This window comes from Phyllostomus discolor, chromosome 4, assembly GCF_004126475.2.
Source record: "Phyllostomus discolor isolate MPI-MPIP mPhyDis1 chromosome 4, mPhyDis1.pri.v3, whole genome shotgun sequence".
NCBI lineage: Eukaryota > Metazoa > Chordata > Mammalia > Chiroptera > Phyllostomidae > Phyllostomus > Phyllostomus discolor.
In genome coordinates this window covers 193,819,306-193,838,883 of record NC_040906.2, presented here as the reverse complement: position 1 = coordinate 193,838,883, position 19,578 = coordinate 193,819,306, and the positions used below count along the sequence as shown (strand labels likewise).

The window sequence follows — 19,578 nt, the reverse complement described above, 5'->3', positions numbered from 1 at the left end:
CACGGGACCTTGCACCCTGCCCGAGGTCACTCGGCCACTACGTGGTGGAGCCGAGGTTTGAAGTCAGGTCCCTCTGGCCCATGAGCCTGTCCTCTTGCAAATGCTGAGATGCCCTTCATTAACTAGCAGATAAACAGACACCGCTAATTTTTTTGGTGAATAAAAATAAACTTAACAAAATAAAAAATGTTTTTTATCACTATTTTTTCACACTGTATAATTATTTGTCTGTGTCTACAATAGTTCCATTCCATCTTGATTTTTTTTAAGTATTGGAAACACTCAAGGTTCTAGTAAGATAGTATAGTATAAAGGTTCTAGCCCATCTTAATTTTTTTAAAGCACTGAAGTATACAGAAATAGAAAAGGCTTGGGCTCCGGAGTCAGAAAACTCTGTGATCTAGTTTTAGTCTGATCATTGTCACTGCAGCCTGTGGCCATATTTTTAACCTGGCTCAGCATTAATTTTGTCACCTGGAAAATTGAAATCACACTGCCAACATCATTATGGGGTGATTATTCTGAGAATTAAATGATATGTAATTTGTAGTTGGTTCTCACTCCATCACAGCACCTCACCTCTTGATCCTATAATCAAAATTTCATTCCATACGAGTTCATTTTGTAATGACACCTTTCATCTAGCCTGGACGTGTATAACAAAGGTTAAAAATAACTATTATTACTGGCAAGTCATATAAAACTAGTCCAAAATAAATTGTCATTGTCATCACTAAAAACACTATCGGTACAGGAAATACATACATCTGTATTTTTCTTCTAAAAGACCTTTAGAGAGAGACATCAATCCAATCTTCAGACTCTGCACTCTAATTTTTCCAGTCCGACCCCTGAAATGATAAGAATCTCAATGTATTACATGAATTTAAAACAGTATGTAAAATATTTCTGAAGATCTTGTTTCTAGAGGGTAAACCATTAAAAATAATTGCATCATAAATATAACTTTACTATTCATGTTTAAAAATTAATGTTAAACCCACACCATAATTTGTGACATATTTTAATAGTATGTTTGACCTAGTCTGGGAGAACATACAGCCTGAGGTCACTTTACATACAACATATGAACTAGGAAGAACTAAGGCAAAATAAAAACTTTGATTATAAAACTGAAAAGATTTCATTTTTATAAATACTATGAATTAAAATCTATTTGTTAATCATTATAAATGCAAGATTCAAAATAGATACATATAATATGCATGTGAGCTAATTCAGCAAGATGTATCTAAGATCAAAAGTAAGAAAACTGACTAAAAAATTAACTGTATACTGAGGGCTTATATCTGCCAAATGCTTAAAAATATATTGTCTCTATTAATGTTGGCTCTCGGTCAATGCAGTCTTTATGTTACTATTGAAAATACACTAGTTAATGATTTTAGACAGATGCGGAATCTGTTTGGGGAAGTACTAAATTACAATTATATACAAAATGCATAAATTAGTCAGTGTGAGGAAATAGCACTTCTTTTAGCTTTATACTATGCCAATGACAGACCCTGTCAATTTCACTTATAACCAGACTAGAAGAAAAGCTTTATCTTTAAAGCAGAAAGTTGTCTTCATTCCATCATTTATCAAAGAATTACTGAACTGTCTACCAAGTGTTAGTCACTATACTAGATCCTAGGGATAAGGAAGGGTAAATGCAGAAAATACAAAAATTAAAAATATTATTATCCTTGCTATGGAATCACACACAGTCAAGAAAAAAGTCTCTATTGCTACCTTTATTATTTCATATCCAGAATCAGTTTTCAATTTAAATTTTTTTTAAGTATGTCAAGGGCACCAGGACCAACGATCACTAGCTGCCCAGGTACCAAAAAATTATGCTTCCGAAATCTCTTGATGTTGATTCCGCACGTAGAGCAATCAAGCTGCCCTACGTGAGCCACTCACAACAGAAGCCCTTTTTCAGTTTAAATTTTTATTGTTAATTTTCTTAAAATATGTTTTCAACTTATAAGTAGGACACACTTAAAACCTATAAACAAACTTTTACATAATTATATGAATGCATAAAATTTAGTCATTCATGCTGTTTAAAAAACAGGTAAGTATTTATATTATGGAACTTTAATTTTGGGTAGTCTTATTGTCAAACTGAATTTAAATCTTGATCTTATTGGTATTTTTACACTATTAATAGTAATTTATATCTTCCAGTCTCAAATTATAAGTACTCAAGTAAGTTTCTGTGTACATACCATGACATATAAAGTATAAGTTAAATAAAAAAGTGAAATGTGTTTAGGGATTGTAAAATGTATTTTTAAAACAGTGGCCCAGAGTCCATATCTATGTTAAATCATATCCAAAACATTTCTTGAACCCTTACTATGTACATGCACAACATTTAGGAATGACCTATGAAATAAGTAGTACTTTCATTTAAAAATATAGCTATTTAAGCAGAATTTCTAAATTAACATTTATTCCAGTTTCTCACAATTATAGAAATACTAGTTTCAAAATAACCATAAACCAAGCTATGCTGGAAGTATTGTTTCTACTTCATATTTTTTAGGCATTTCCTAATAGACAGTGTCTGTTTTCTTTCTTCCAGAAATCAGGAAATTTTATTCTTTGTACACAATCAGAGCACAGACTTGCAGAAGATAACAAAAGGCTGTGTGAATAGACTCATACATGAATATGGCCGAGGACAAAGCAATCCCATAAAGGAAAAAAAAGATCACAATGATAGGCATTAGAAGATGACCTCCAGTCTGTGGTGTCAACATAAGAAAAGAACCTCATCAGGAAGACTTCAGAAAGTGTCAATCATTCATTCATCACACCATCTGCAGTTATGAAAGCTTCCTACGACCCCAGCATTGCCCTACACACTGTGGGGACCAATAGAAAAGTACAGACACAATTCCTACCCATGATATGCTCCCACACTAGCTGGGGAAGTGAGACAAGAAAACTAGAGAACCATAGGAAAACATGAAACCAACCTTTATGCAGGAAAATAATCAAGTACAAGATCACTGTGGCTGACTAATGATGGATGATTAGTTTGAACATCCCTTAGTCTGACAATGTTTAATAAAGAGGGTAAGTTGGACATTGCAGGCATGACATGGCTCACCTGCCCTGCCCAGGAGAAAGTCAGTATCACAGGAAAAGCATAGGGAAGGGAACAGAGGGAAGTGCGTGAGCACCAGTGATGGGACTCATTCAGGTGGCAAGGACTGACATCAAGGCTAAGTTGTTGATAAAGTTGTCTAGGTGACATGGGGAGGAGGACTTTGATGTTAAAAAAAGGTATTTGAATTCGAGAGACAATAGAGAGATAATGAATTTTATTATTGAATGACATAACCCAATACTTAAGTATTTGGCTCCCTGAGAATTTTCAGAATTAACTCCTGACATTGGTTTAACTGGAAAGAGATGCACCTTAGTAAATTACATACATCTTGGAAAAGTGGAAAAATGACCTCCCACTACAGCAAGTGAGGTTAATATTTTCTGTAGAAACAAAAGAATTTGAACCACATATTCTAGACTATTGCTTTAAATCATGAATTAAATAATTTCAATTTCCAATAAATCTAGAAGGAAGATTATGAAATTAAGATCTTTTACCCTGGGAAGATAAAACTTGAGGGAGGCTGTGAACTCTCAGAAAATGAATCAATTTCATCTTTATTTCCCATAAAGGCCTTTCTACGTATTAGTTTATTTGCCCTTCATAGTCATCTTTGTGTGGTAAACCAACTAGATATTTTATCTCAGTTTTTCTAATGAGAAATTAAGGTGTCAAAAGTGAAGTGACTAACAAATCACACAGCAACCAGAACCAAATATTTGGATCCATGTTATCCACAACAGAAGAAAACAGATTTTTTTAACAAAATTTAGAGTATTAGGAGAAGTGAAATACATGTTAAAAGTAAAAAAAAAGTAGAAAACTTAAAATAATTTATAAAGTGCTATTTTTCTTAGCTATGGTAAGAATAATCAAGTAATTATCAACCATTCTAAATATTAGTGCCATATCTACCACTAATATGCAATGGGTAGCCAAAAATAAGTTCTCTTGTCTCACTAGGTAGTTTACCAATCAGTAAAATGAAGAGGGAAAAATGATAGATCCTCCAATCTTACGTCTAGAATTCTCTGGTCTGTATGCACGTCACTCATTATCTCAAGAGATGGCTGAATATACTTCAAGAACTGCAAATGCCAGCTCTGGCTGCATCGTAGTACACAAAGTAAGGCTGCCAAAAATATATGGTTAATGAATGAAAGTCAGATAGCTGAATGAATGAAAGAGTTAGATCATGGTACCATTTCCAATGTTCATAGACTTCTTAGGGGTCTGTTTTTTTTTCCTGGTGCATTGGAAGCAACAGATTATAGTTTCTACCAGATTTTCAAAGGGCTTGAAATGAGTTAAACATTCTTGTTTAGATAAATGAATAAGTCATAGTTATTAGAGAAATCTGGGCTATCAACTCTGGCCATCTGACTCAAGAATAAATGACTGTTTTTCATAAGTTTAGAGCATGATATTTCTCTCCAAGACAGAAAACTACAGAGTATAGACATTGTTCTGACCCAGCATGGTCTTTACTATATTTCTTTGACATGAAATGGAGATGCATCCTAAAATCTTTTTGCCCTTTAAAATGAAAAATTTCAAGGTACTGTCCTTCTAAATTTAAAAAAAAATAGTAGAATTTCCCATGTGTTCTCATTTGATGGTGGAAACCAGACATATACGCACATGTAACTCCCTGGAATATGAATCACTACACGTCACATACTGCCTCCTCCCCACCTAAGCAGCACTACTCCCTTTAGGCTGTCCAGGGAAGAGGGCGCACATATGTGTATGACATTCAGCCTATGGGCTGAATTACACCTTCCTAAAATTCATATGTTGAAGTCCTAACTCCCTGTACCTCTGGATGCAACTGTATTTGGACATAGGATCTTGAAAGAGGTAATTAATTTAAAATGAGGTCACTAGAGTGGGCCCTAATCCCATCTGACTGGTGTCTTTATAAGAACAGGTAATTAGGACACAGACACACACAGAAGAAAGACCACGTGAAGACACAGGGAGAAAACAGCCAAGTGTAACACAAGGCGAGAGGCCTCAGAAGAAACCAACCCTGCTGGCACCTTGATCTTGGACTTCTAGACTCCAGAACTATGAGAAAATAAATTTCTGTTTAAGCCCCCGAGTCCATGAAATTTTGTTACGGCAGCCGTAGCAAACTAATGCAGTGTGTTAAAGCAACAAACAATGATGAGGGTGTCATTTGACATCTCCCCCAGTTTTGCCTTTGAATATGGTTCAAGATGTGCCCCTCTATCTTATGCACAGGGCTTAATGAAGTTCCTAAGTATTCTATGGATTTAGCACTCTTCCTGAGATCCTGAAAGGTACAGGCTTTGTAGTTAAAACATCTAACCAACCAGCTATTCTGGTGAATTTACTAGAGAAAATGTCTCTTTTGGAGGTTTAAAAAATTGAAAATCAACTTAATACTGAATAATTGCTAACAGTTTTACTTTACCATAGGAAGATAGAATGCAGTACAATGAAATGTATTAAAATATGTCAGATAGGGACATAGTAAATCCTACATTCACTATGATAATTGAGATTCATGTTATCTGCTCTCAGGGAATTTCTTAAGAACCCTCAAGCATACACAGGTTATTTGCTTATTTTTTAAAAAATCTTTACAATACTTGTGAATATTGAAAAAGAAAAGATTGTTCTAATCGGAAGTGTAAACACAATTTTAATTAAATCATGTCTAAAGCCATCACCATCATTTACTTACACAGAATCAGCTGCTAAATGTATGCATTTATGAACTATCATTTATCTTCTTTTTCTCTAAATCAAATGAAAGAATGATAAACACAAATTTTCATACTGCTAATTAATGGAAAATAACTTTTAGGGACTGAGAGAAAAAAAACAGTTCTAATTTTCTTATTTCATCCTTGCATATTTTAACCCCCTACCAGAAGAATGAATAATTCCTAATGTTTTAGAAATGTCAGCCCACAGCAGGAAGTCTTTCTAAAATTATTTCACAAATGCATTGTCACATTAAAAAAAAAGTCAAATTAATGACAATTGAGTTATGCTGGAAGTTTACAGTGCTCTTTGTGAACAGGGAGTGCCTAACTAAATTACAGACATTAGTGCCCTATAGTGTAAATTACTTAAAACATCACATACATACATAAACAACCACCACTGCAATAAGAAAACCTAACACCAAAGGAGACATTAAATGCCTTTAATTGCAATTGCCATTCAAGTTGCTCTTAAGTTGTCAAACAAAAATCACAGTGGAATATTATAAGCCAATATATTATTTTAATTTGTAACAGTAACTACAAAATATTATCTTTTGAAAAAAAAATACTGTAAGAAATTCCAGAGGGAGAGGAAAATCAAACTTATTTATATTAGGTTTTATATTAGGTTTCCCCTAGTATGGTGACAAAAAAAAAAACTGTACAAGTTTCACAGCTTTAGTAATTAAAGCAACATCATTATTACTATTCAGTAGTAGTAATAATTACATCAATACTATTCATTATTTAAAGATGAATTCAATTCATTCATTAATAATGAATGAATGAATGGGCCAAATGTAGAGCTCCTTGCTCCTAGTTATGGAGTAATCTCATTTATACAGTCCTAAAATTACATTTGGCCCTTTGAAGGCCACCTCAAGGCTGATGTGGCCCTGGTGAAAATAAGTTTGACACCCCTGGAATAGACATTCGTTTTTTTTTATTGTTGGTTAATTGCTCATTATTTAGAAAGTCATTCATTTTCAACAATTAACATAAATATTTCTACTGGATAAAGTACTTTGAAAGTAAACTGACAGTGAAAAGAGGGAAGGGAGGAGGGAGAAAACAGGGTAAAGAAGGGGGAAGGGTCAAGGTACAAGTACAAAGGACCCATGGTCAAGGACAATGGGGTGGGGATTGTCTTTGGGAGTGGGGGTTTAAGGGGCAGGGGAGAGCAACAGAGGGGGAAATGGGCACAACTGTAACTGAACAAGAATAAAAAAATTCACTTTAAAAAGTTACATATTTTGTACTATCCTATTTCATTCCATAACTGTATTTCAATGAGAAAAAATAAAAACTTACGTGTCATATACATTGAGCAACCAGTTGAGACACATATCCACACAGAGAGGAACATTGACCAGATCCTTGTGCATTTGCTCGAGGCCATCGTAAGTTGTCGTCAGGCAGTTGATGACATCTGGGACACTGAGGAGCTGATCGTTTTGGTTCAGCTTGTGCTGTTTGAAAACTTCATTTGTTGTATTCAGCTCTAAGAGATCCACTAATCAGGTGGGAAACAGAAATATGTAGAGTCATTACATTCTGTAACAACTCTAAAAGAATCTACCCTTTTAGCTAATTTGAGTTTTTAAAGTAACAAACAGCATTTCCATTCTTGCATTGCTAACCTCTTCTTTCATCCACATTTCCATGCTTTTGAATCAGAGTGTTCACTTTCCATTACGATACCATTTTTTACTCTTTGGAATATCAATTTTTCCTGCTCTCCTTGTCTGGCTTTTTCCTCTCCAAGCTCTTTTTACTTTTAAATACTGGAAGGCATAAATCTCTGAATCTGCTCCAAATGGTAGCAAGTCCTAGATGTTACATGCTTTCCTTCTCTTAATTCCTGAGAACAGCCTGCTCACTACCCTCCCAATTCATCCTTTTTATAACTGGCAAACTAATCATTCTTAACAATTTCTCAACATACACAGTGTGAGATACAAAGTTGTTCAATTCAAAAAAAGAAAAACCAGCTTTATATTATGCAAAACACCATGAAGATTCCTCAAAATATTAAGAATATAATTACCATATGATCCAGCAGTTCTTCTAGGTACTTATCCAAAGATTATAAACCTCTAATAAAATAATACAGATGTACCCTTGTGTTTATTACAACATTATTCACAACTGCTAAGATACGGAAACAACCTATGTGACGATCGACAGATGAATGAATAAAGACAATCTGGTGTATGTACCTATATAACATGGAATACCACACAGCCATACAAAGATGAAACATTGCTATTTGTAACATAAATGAATGTTGACATTATTGTGCTAAGAGATATAAGTTGAAAGGAAAAGGATAATAACTATAGAATTTTACTCATACATAGAATATAGAACAGAAAGGAAACAAGTAAACAACAACAAAAAATGAAAACAAAATCATAGCTACAGACAGCAGGTTGGTGGTTACAAGAGAGAAATGAAGGTGAGGTAGGGCAACATGGGTCAATAGGGTCAACTATACAGTGACCCAGGTATATGGGGATGCTAGAGTGTATACAGATATTGAGTTATAATGCTCTATACCTAAAACTTACATAATGTTATACACATTACCTCCACAAAAATTTTAAAAAACAAATGAGCTCTGTAGAAAAATAATAGTTCTCCACTGCCTCCTGAATGAAGCCTGATCTATACAGGCCCTCACAGTCTGGGCCTAACTTCGCCTATTTCCCATGATGCTTTGGCATGGAGGCAACCTGCAGCTAGACAGAACTGGTGGAGGTTTGCAGGAAAGGCCCCACGTGCACAGGTCTTCACGCACTTGCTCCCACCCTTACTCTTCACGTGTAGGACCTCTACACTGGGCTCGGCTGGTGCTAAAGCACAGAGAGTGAGCAGAGAAGGATGAGGCAGAGCCCTTGCTCTCCAAGGTGGCAAGTCTGGGAAGGAGGACAAGCAGACTGAGACCTTTCCCAAAAGGAGAAGTGAAAGCACCACAAGCAAAGAGTGCATCCATTGCTGAGAGCCATTCCTGCTAAAGGAATGGAAGGACAACCGGAAAAGGCTCCCTGGGAAGGTAGGTATGAAAAGGGGCCTTAAAAAACAGAGAAGGTACAAGAGATCATGTAAGAACTCCAGAAGGACAGAACTACTCCCGAGGGCTCTAAGGAATGACCAGAGGCATTTCTGACAGTTAAATGAAATGAACAGCTTCCTTTGTGTTTCCCTGTTTCCAGTTAGGCAATGAATGACTCAATGTGGATTTAAAGGAAAGATTATGTAGACACAAATGAAAAAATCTCACGTAATCTTTCTTTTAAATCTGTGTTGAGTCATTCACTATCTAACTGAGAGCAGGGAAACATACATTATCGAATTACCATGCAATTTATATACTTATTAAGTATGGGGATGACTCCTCTAATTCTAAACATATGGGTTTATAAAATTACAGATTTTAGGTCTGCCCATGGAAAGTACTGCTTTATAAAATTCTTCCCCTATCTCCTATATATTTAACATTTGAGATTTTTTAAAAAAATCAGCTCAGGGGAACTTAAAAAAAATATGTATATATATATATATATATATATCTCCAACTAATTTCTCTTTGCCAGATGCAGAACTGTTCCCTCAGAAAATATGACATTTTTGACAGTCAACTAAAATGAACAGCTTCCTTCGTGTTTATCTATTTTTGTTCCTGTCAGGAAGGTAGTGTGCTGGCGTCCTCACACGGTTTGAGGGAGCCACATCTCACGCAAGAGCATGAGGACCCCATCATCATGTAGATGAAGTACAAAAGAATCATTTCTACCTATCTTTAACTATGGAGCAACCACTCATTTTGAATTTTTTAAGACATTCATGAAATGTGTCCATTCTAGCTGCTCAAACACCACAGAATGATTTATTTTTTCAAGTTATCTACAATGGGAAAGAACTCCTTTAAAATTACACAGATTAAAATTATTTCTAAAACAACTCATTTTTCAAAAATAGAGAAAAATATAAAACACACAACTCTGGATAACAAGTCAATCCAGATGACACCATTTCCTTCAGATGTCAGATATATCATTGACCAAATTTCAGCTAACGTATAAAATAACTGTGTAAGGTCTACATGAGTTACAGACGGCGACCAAAAAAAAAAAAAAAAAAAAAAAAAAGGCCAAAAAGTGGGAACCAACTGAAATTTTCATTGTCACATTTCCTGGCCATTACACTGTTTTCAATGATAAACTCCCAGAGGGCAGGCGCAAAATTGAGATTCACTCTTAACAGTGTGTGATAAACGGCTTAATGATTGATGACAGTAGATGCTACAGAACTATGATTCCACACAGATACAGAGAAACACATTCTGGGTGGGTGGGCTGGGATGGGAGTAAAAGATAGAAAATTGTACTTGAACAACAATTAAAGTAAAATTTTAAAAAATTAGTAAAAATAAATATCTCTTGGGAAAAAAAGAAACACATTCAGAGACTGCCAACACACTCCAAGTTCCTGAGTTTCAGCATTAACTGTGCCAGCAACACAGCAGTGTTACCGTGTCCCCACCCCGCACGTGGCGTACAGTGACAACAGACCAAATTCCAAAAAGACCGTTTTTTGGGTGAGGGTGTCTTTACAGTTCTTCCAGAGAAGCCCTCTGTCACACACATTGTAAATATGGCAGTAATTTGCCGCATCCCACAGACAATCATGTCTTCGATTTTTAGTGATTTACTCTGACACTTTGCCTTAGTGCCTAAGCAAGGCATGGATCTTCCTGAAGTGTGTCCCATTTAGGTACCTTTAAAATGGACTACATTTAGATCACAGAAAATTAGGATCTCCTCCTCTCAAAGGCAGACAAATGGCAGCTCAGTCATGTGGCAAATGAAACAAATAGCAGAATCATTTTCTACCCATTTTTTTTCTTTAACCCCACATAGGAGGCACAGGCAGTCGAATGAAAATGGATCATCACTCTCCTCTGCAAAAACGCCCACTGTATATAGCGCCCGACCCTGGACTTCTGTGGCTCTTCTGTCTCCAGCTGCTTGGCCACTGCTGATGGCAACTTTCCCGTCTCCTCTTTCCCAGGAAACATAGGTGGCGATCAAGACCTGGTATCTATAAACCTCACTCACTTTCATGGTCACTTCTCGCTGGGTGGCTCCAGATCCCGTTTTCTCCTGCCTGCACCCCTGATCGGCATTCCCGCTGCCCTGTTCCCCACCAGAGTTACACTCTTCTCATTCAGGACCCTCCACCTTGATAGGTTCAAAATTTGCCATCTTGCCTTGTTATGCTGAAATCCAGTACTGGTGTCGCTGCCTTCCACAGATCATCAGTATGCAAACCCTGAGCTATACCAACACTCTCCTTCTTCTACCCTCTGCAGTGTACGAACCACAAGATTCCCCCAGGCATCAGTTCCGTCTCCTCCTCACAAATCCGCACCCTCATCTCCCCTCCCGTGACCGGCAGCCCTCTCAGCCCCCATCATCTTTCACCTGAAATGCTTTCTCGTCCTCCGCTCCCTCCGTCCTTTGACCTGTCCTAGAGATTGTGTCCGAAGCATACAGCCACCACCGGCCCTGTCCTCTCAATTCCACAAAGCGGAAAATGGTTCCACAGCACTCTGCTCCATACACACACACAGAACCCCAAACACTGAATGCAACACTGGGAAACCCTGAGGAACAAAAACTCTAAAAAATCAGAAAAGGTTTTCTTTTTTTAAAAAAAAAAAACACCAAACTGGACCTACACTGATTTTAAGGGCATGTCTGAATACTGGACAAACAGCTCATTAGCTATTCCATTTAGACCCCATTACCAGCTGACATCCCCTGAACTCCATCCAGGCCTTTGAACATCATGCATATGATTCCCTTCCCCTTCCCCTTGATTATAGCTGCCTGCCTAAACCCTGTGTGGCTTCTAGACTCGGCTAATGTGCCTTCTACTCAGGGAAGCTTACTTTGCTCTTCACGATGAAGGGGAGCCCTCTCTCCCTCCTCTGACAACACTTCCCTTTGGATTCTCTGTTATTGCCTATTGCATAAAGCTTTTTAAAATTGAAATACAAAAGAATATGGATAACACATATGTGTAGCCTGAAGAAAAATAATAGAGCAAACATGCATTAATCTATCACACAGCTGAAGAAATAGACTACTATGAATACCTATCTTGCAAGCCCCTAGGAAAGCCTCCTTAAAGCCCCTCACATTCAAAGGAGAAGCACTAATCATTTTAGTTTACTTTCAGTACATATGTCCCTAAATAACACAGCGTTTAGCTGTGCATGGCTTCGAACTATATCTAAGCGAAGAAGAACTATGTGGATTTCTTCTGCTACTTGATTTTTTTTCATTCACCTTTATAGTTCTGAGAATCATCCATGTTCATGCTGATTACTTGTTCACTTATTTTTTGCTGTTGTGTCATATCGCATTGATGAGTGTGCCAAAATCAAACAAATTTTACTATTATAAAGTGCAACTATGCATCTTCTTACACATTTTTCTGTTGTACTCCTATGACTTTCAAACTGAAATCATTTACTCAGACTGCTCTGTGCCAGCAATTGCATGAGGTCCGAAGTGGAGAAGAAAACAGACTCATCCCTCACGTGAAAGCTTAGCTCATTGGGAGAGACAGGCCGTAAATAAACAGAATACCATGCACTGTGACAAGCGCCACGTAAGAACTAAATCTATGAGATGGAATAGCAGGGTGACCTATTTTGAGTAAAGTAGCCAAGAAAGCCTCATTAATGCCAGGAGACAGTGAAACTAGGACCTCAAGGAAGAGAACACACCTGCCACGGGAAAAGGATAAGCATGAGGAGCTAGGACGGGAGCTCTTCAGGCAGGAGGAACAGAATCCAGAGCTGGCCCTTTCCACTGTCCCCCAGAACTGATAAAAGCCCACCGTGGAGCACAGACCATGGGGTGGACAGAGAGAGATGCCAAGGCAAAGGCCACCTCACTCAAGGGCAACAGGACTCTGTTGTAGGTAGGAGAGCTGTGTCCACATGTAATATGCTCTGTCCAAACTTAAGTTCCTTGAGTGTGGGAACTGAGTCTCTTTATTTCGCCTTATCTCCTGCACAATCTTGGAGCCCAATAAATGAATGAACAGTGACAGAAACGATGGTGCACCCTCTGCATCAGGACACTATGGAGGGTGGAGATGTGCACAAATGGAAAGACTACCCTTGACCTACAGCAGTTCTCAGTGAAGCCGGGGCAATCGCCCTGATGTTATTTACTGCTCAAAGGCACACATCCGGCACTTACGGGAGACACGGTCATATGAGGCCATCATAAAGTTCTGGTAAACCTGGTGGCAGGTGGAACTGGCTTGTAAATGTTTCCAAAAGAAGTAAATTTTTAACAGTATTTGGGAGGAAGAAAGGGTTACAGACGATTGCCGGGGGAGGGTCAGGCGACAGAAGGGATGGGAAAGGAAGGAGCAGACTAATCACTAACAGGCGAGTCTGGCAAGTGGCCGGGGCCCCAGGCTGGAGAGCAGGGGCGGCAGAGCACGGGAAGGCAGAGGCCAGGCGGCTGTCAGCGCATCACCCCGAATACTTATAACCCGGCGCAACCCCGCACTTCTCTAAGTGTGTGTTACTAAATGCCGTTCAGGGTACAAGTGGGAGGCATCGCTCTTCTGCTCCTCTCCTCTCACATTTGAAGAAATGAACAGAAAATTCATTTTTATTTGGAGTAAAAAAAAAGAAAGCTCAACAGAATAAAACAACACTAACTGTATCCATGCTTACCGACCCAGAAGCATTAGCGAAAACTGGAGCCATATTCATAATGAACACGAACAAGGCAGTCTTCTGTCAATTGAGATTCTGTGGCTGAGTCATCTGTCCTCGTTTTATAGCTCATCGGGCCTGAGAGCACCTTCCTGACCCGTCAGCTGGATGCTGGACATGCAGCTGAGCCTCTTTCAGAACTGCGGTCACCACGAACTCACGGGGCTCGGAACATCTCTATTGTGTGCTCCTAATTCACTTCCCACTTCCTTCTGCCTCAGCAGACAGACCACCAGCCAGAGTGCTGGTGCGTGTGTGTGTGTGTGTGTGTGTGTGCGTGCACTCGCGCATGCATGCTGGTAATTGGGCAAGGCTTGCTGTCATCACAACCTGCCAATCACCTGGGGCTCGAGGATTATGGGCAGCAGGTCATCTCACCCTTTCTTCCACCACCTAATCCAAAGGTGTTTTCCAGCCCTTGGTGGGCTTTGCTCCCACACATAGCTTGGGCTGTTCTCATTTTAAAGCTACGCGTGGCTGCATTTTCTCCGAGTGACTCTGCACTGTCTTTCCTCAACTCTGCTCATGGAAGCAGCTTAACATGTATTTCTAATTTCTACTGACTTTCAAGGAGCAGATTTTAACTGTAACATATTATTCTCAAGGTTATTTTCAAAACTTTACTGAGCTGCCTAGATATATAATAACAGTTTACCAAAGGCTGCAAGTAAGAATGGTTGGAAGGATTCAAATTACCCTCTTAAAAGTATAGGCAAATGTCACTTCCATATATTAACTATCTGATAAGACCTAAATGTTCTTTGAATAGACTCAGTCATTAAAACTGCAACCACAAATTGAATTCAGACAGCTTAAATCCATACTCTATAAAAGCATTATATTTCTATACTCCTACTTAAAGTTCAGTCATTTGAGGGGACTAACCCTTTAATAAAATGATTATCACGGCAATCACTGGACATAATCTCTGTAGGAAACGTTCATACTGATAATACTAAGTGTCTCAAGACATATATAAATGAACACAGAAACTTTTATCCAGTTTTCCAAGATGACAGTTCAAATATGGATCAGGAACATGGTGTTTTTTTAGTGTTTATTATATGATTGTATTGAATGGAACTGTTTTGAACCTTATACTTCCAAATACATACAAAGTATTAAAAAGGCAATCAATGGGCACGTATGTATGTATGTCTGTATGTATGTGTAGATATATAGACCATATATATGAGATATATGTATGTGTATATATACTTTGCTTGCTTTATTCCTTTTAAATTGGGTGGCGGCATACTTTTTGAAAAAGACTTCTACGTTACTGCTGTGTTTTGGTTAATTTTGTTCTCCAACTGAGAAGGGCATATGTTCGTTTGTTTTCCCACTGCACGCACGCTGACGGGGCAAATGATAGAGCATTTATAGAATCACAGCCAACTCTTTGAGTGAGATACACTGAAAATTAGATTAACTCTACAAACACACCGCCCCCTTCATTTATCTTTGTCTTAAAAAAAAAAAGGCAATCCAGAGAACAGAACGATCAACTTTGGTATCATGACTCACAACACAGTGCTTTCTGGAGTCGTCGGATTTTGATGGCTGTCCGGTAGGCAGAGAACCGTACGTTATTCAGGTCAGCTGCAAGGACAAGGGGACACATTCAGAAGGATGCTCGGTACTTATGTTGAATGGCACGAAGGGATTTGGTTACTTCAGATGTCGATTCACATTAAAAGGTCTTCTCCGAAAATCCACATGATGCATTCAGGAACATCACTAAACGTTCATTAGCGCCATGGGGAGATGCAACCCAAGGTGGTGCCACACCAAAAGTTCCAGGAAAGGAAGAGGAAGGGAAGGAGGACAAGGAAACCCTCCTGGCCTGTGCACTGTCCGTGGCTTAGTGAAGACACGGCATTGTGGAGGCCCTGCTCTGTGCAGCTCAGAGGGACTCTCCTCCAGGGCATCTGCCCCGAGGACAACTGACTCTCGGCCACCAGGCTGTCCATCCGACTCCTCAGGAAGGTTCCATATTCCTCCGTTCTGATCTATTTGCTTCCTCGGCCCTTTCATAGATCTGGTCAAAATTATCCCACAGTCAATATTTAAACCTTTGGGAATAATAGATACTGCAAATTTTTTCTCTGTCCCCTAAAGATAGACTAGCAGTGTTAGAGACTAGGGGAGGGAGAAGAAAACTCAGAAATCATCAAAAGTTGGCCTCCCCTTTTGCAAACCAGCAGCTTTTCTCTCACTCGTTCAACCTTTCAAGCCACCCTCACTCACTCAAATGCAAGTTCACGAATAAGGCTAATATTTAAAGAGAGAAAATGGGGTGCTCCCCATTGTTGAAGTAGGAGGGGATGGGAGAGCCTTAGGGTGCTCTCCATCTGCAGTAGCACCTTTGCTCCTACAAGAGAAAACTCTTTCAAAAACGGCTGGACCAACCAAGGAAGCCGTGTGTGTTTGTGTGTGTGTGTGTGTGTGTGTGTGTGTGTGTGTAGTCACAGTCATATTCTACTGGAAATCCACAAGATCAGAATTCTCATCTCATGAGTTTTCTAGCATCTTTACAATAAAATGAATTTAGCTCTTCTTAGAATAAATGAAATTAAGCTCGCTAACTTAATAAGATTTATTAAATAAAGAGTGAACTAAGAGCAGGTTTAAAAGCAGTGGATTAGAGATTGCTGTATTATAATTGCTTTAGTTTTTTTATTTTCCACACAAAATTGGAGAGTAAAATGACCCCATATTCCTCCTTTATATATTAATTATATTCTAATTATATTCCTCCTTTTAAAATCATGCTTTTTTTGGATCACACTATTTCAAACCTTACATCCTCTTAAGAAGAAAAGTAAAATCTGTCTACTTCATTGTCCTTAGAAATTCAACTGCTTTTACATGTCATTGTCATGATCCTTTAAACACAACACACCACAAGAAAAAACAAAGCTGGTGATTAGTTTTCATTTGAAAACATACCCTTTCCGTTTAAGTTAATTCATTACTATTAAATACAACAATACTCACCAAGGGATTGAAAGAGTTCAGTCATTTTAGGATGATCCCAACAGGTTGTCTGTGTTTGATGGCTGGGGGGAAAAGTTAACAAATTTAAATAAAAGAACATGTACAGTACTATATGCCATACAGCAAATACACAAAGAAAATTTCTGTTAAAATTTTTAAAAATGTGTGTAAAATTATCTCCAAGATGGATCCCTCAGAAAGCTGGTGCCCAATCATTACTTAATATTTGAAGTAATACTACATTTTTATTTGAGCAATTACATTGTAAAATTATAGATGAAAAATTTTTCTTTATTTCAAAAAGAATTACAACTCAAAATTAAAACCTAGTTATAAAGTGTGAATGTCAGGGACCCCAGGGCATCACGTTTGATAAAGCCAGATCAACACAGGCTCCAGAATAATTCTGCTTGTGCTAGGGGGATGCAGAGTCTCATCCAGAACAAGTCCTCCAAGAGCAGAAGTGCCGTGAAAGTCGTTACCTTTAAAAGTCCCAATCAAATTTCTGAAGAATTAGAGAAATGAAGAGTTTAACTCTGAATGACATCACCTCACAATCTACTGAGTCTCCCTCTTCTTCAACCTGAGCCTCTCCTTCCTCTTTTCCTCTGTGGGGGCCCACTCAGAACCCCAGAGTTGGGATAAGAATTATCTTAAGCTAAAGACATCTGAGATTCCACAGATGGAGAAAGGCGCCTTCTCAGAGCTTCCTTTTTCTGACCAAAAGCAGCAACTGCTGGGAAAGGGGGCTACCATAAATCCCCTCTTTGGTGGGGAGTTTCGTGGCCATAAAGAAGACAGAAAAACCACTTGCACCTGCATAAACAAACATTATCTCAAACTTTCTCATCTCATGTTTGTTCTTCTAAAAAAAAAAAAAAAAAAAGAGTCTTCCTAAAACAAACCTAACCTACTGGTTTTTCCCATAGGAACATTCCTCCACTGAGTTGGGTACATGAGTCCTAAGTTCAAATCTCATCACCCCTTTGAGTCACTCATCACTGAGCACTCCTTCATGTATGTGCATTGCACATAAATTAACCTTTTCTTTTCTGTTGCTAATTTGTGTTTTGTCAGTTTGATTGCCAGGCCCTCAGAAACTGAACCTATGAAGGTAGAGCAAAAGTTGCTTTCTTCCCTGACACACTCTTGCCATTCTGACTTCGTGACCCTCCCTCAGCCTCCCTCATTTAACCAGTATATTGGGTTTTTAAAAAAAATATATAGATAGTAGCCCTGGCTGGTGTGGCTCAGTGGATTGAACATCGACATGCAAACCAAAGGGTTGCTGGTTCGATTCCCAGTCAGGGCACATGCCTGGGTTGCAGGCTAGGTTCCCACTGGGGTTGTGTGACAGACAACCATACATTGATGTTTCTTTCCCTCTCTTTCTCTCTCCCTTCTCTTCTCTCTATAAATAACTAAACAAACAAACAAAACAATATAGATATTAAACACATTTTTCTCATGAACTTTATTCTTCACTTTACAAGCAAGGTTTATATTTTCTCTTATTCTATAGATTTCAAAACTAGCTCAAAGAATTAGAAGTCTTTGGGGAAATAAGATGGTAAAACAGATCAGTTTAATGCTGACACTAAGTCTCTTCCCTTTGTGTGTGTGTGTGTGTGTGTGTGTGTGTGTGTGTGTGTGTGAGTTGACCAACTCTTAACATCAATGGGTCAATGGCCTTATATTTTAAAAGTTTACTGTCCCTTATCTGGGTCAGAATAGAGTAAGAACATTTTATAGGTCTCAAAAGACTTCTTGGATGACACTCAGTTCTTATAAAACTGTTTAGTAAGCTAAGTGAAATGGCACAGTACACAGAGAGAAATATTAAAATATTCATATACTCGAATTTAAGAGAAATTTAAATCTATGTAATATATCAAGAGGTGGGGTATGTCACTGGAAAAAGGATATAATCACAGTCATGTACATACCTGTAACAGAACTCCCAAATAACATGATTTACTTTGAAAAATATTAGCTTTATAACTGACTATGCAAAATATCCTGGAAATTCCAAAATCTCAAACAACATAACACACCTATGATGCAAAGATCTGTCTCAGTAAGAGTTGGAAAGTTGTCTTGACTCCCTTACCTGGTTTTTGACACTAACACAGAAGCAAATATTTCTACTTAGTGTTCTGCTACTTAATACCAACAAAACCATTCTACCCATTTACTATCTAAATTACTCCAAAGACCACGAAGAAAGTACTGAAGTTGTTTTGTTACCGGTGGGCAGTCGGCTGGAGCCCAGGAAGTCTCCCTCACTGGCTGAGTTGGGCAGCAGGGGAAGGTTATTACACTAAGCATGCAAAAAGTCCTTACCCCTCCCCTCCAATGCCAGATTGGGGGTGGGACCAGGGGAAGGAAGGCACATGTGCCATAGAAGTAAAAATGGCAGCAGGGGTAGGTACTGGACCAATGGTGCCTGTTGGTCTAACCTCGGGAAAGAACGGATTCATTGGGAGGTGGGCCCTCCTGAAGCTTGCACAAGTGTGGGACGTTGACTGGCCATTTTTGACAAAGCACCTAGTCCACCCTACACCCAAGCTAATATAAACCCAGGGAGAACAAAGAAGGCTCCCTCTCTTGCTTGAGGCTCTTGATTTGCACTTGGACAGTGTACTCCCCTGTTCTTTCCACAGGCCATATGGCCTAAACAGCCACGTGGCCATGGCCTCCAGGGGGAAGTCTCTCTTGCTTTCTGCCCACATGGTGATGCATTTGCTGGTGCATTCACACAGTCTGTGCTGGGAGCATGCGGCCTTGCAGCTCTAGCAGCTGCACGGCCCGTGGCCTCCCAGTGGCCAGAACAAGCTAAGCTCCTGAACGACTGCTTAGCAGCTGCCTGCAGGCTTCAATGAACTGTACTTTAAATT

General features: G+C 38.7%; 1 protein-coding gene and 2 non-coding genes across 9 annotated transcripts in view; all 3 read right to left on the bottom strand.

Annotated features, from left to right (window-relative positions):
• The window catches only part of UTRN (utrophin), a 504,099-nt gene that overhangs the window by 60,362 nt on the left and 424,159 nt on the right, over nt 1-19,578 (bottom strand). For all 7 annotated transcript variants that reach the window (XM_028510941.2, XM_036024842.1, XM_036024843.1 and 4 more), the window contains 4 exons: nt 16,682-16,743; nt 15,209-15,283; nt 7,183-7,384; nt 766-851 (listed from right to left, as the gene is read on the bottom strand). In XM_028510941.2, coding sequence (XP_028366742.1) covers nt 766-851; nt 7,183-7,384; nt 15,209-15,283; nt 16,682-16,743 — 425 coding nt within the window. The remainder of the gene's footprint in view (nt 1-765; nt 852-7,182; nt 7,385-15,208; nt 15,284-16,681; nt 16,744-19,578) is intronic.
• LOC114495873 lies at nt 1,812-1,945 on the bottom strand. Its single transcript, XR_003684536.1, has one exon. It is a non-coding gene; the product is annotated as a U11 spliceosomal RNA (small nuclear RNA).
• LOC114495903 lies at nt 9,555-9,658 on the bottom strand. The gene has a single exon (XR_003684562.1). It is a non-coding gene; the product is annotated as a small nucleolar RNA U13 (small nucleolar RNA).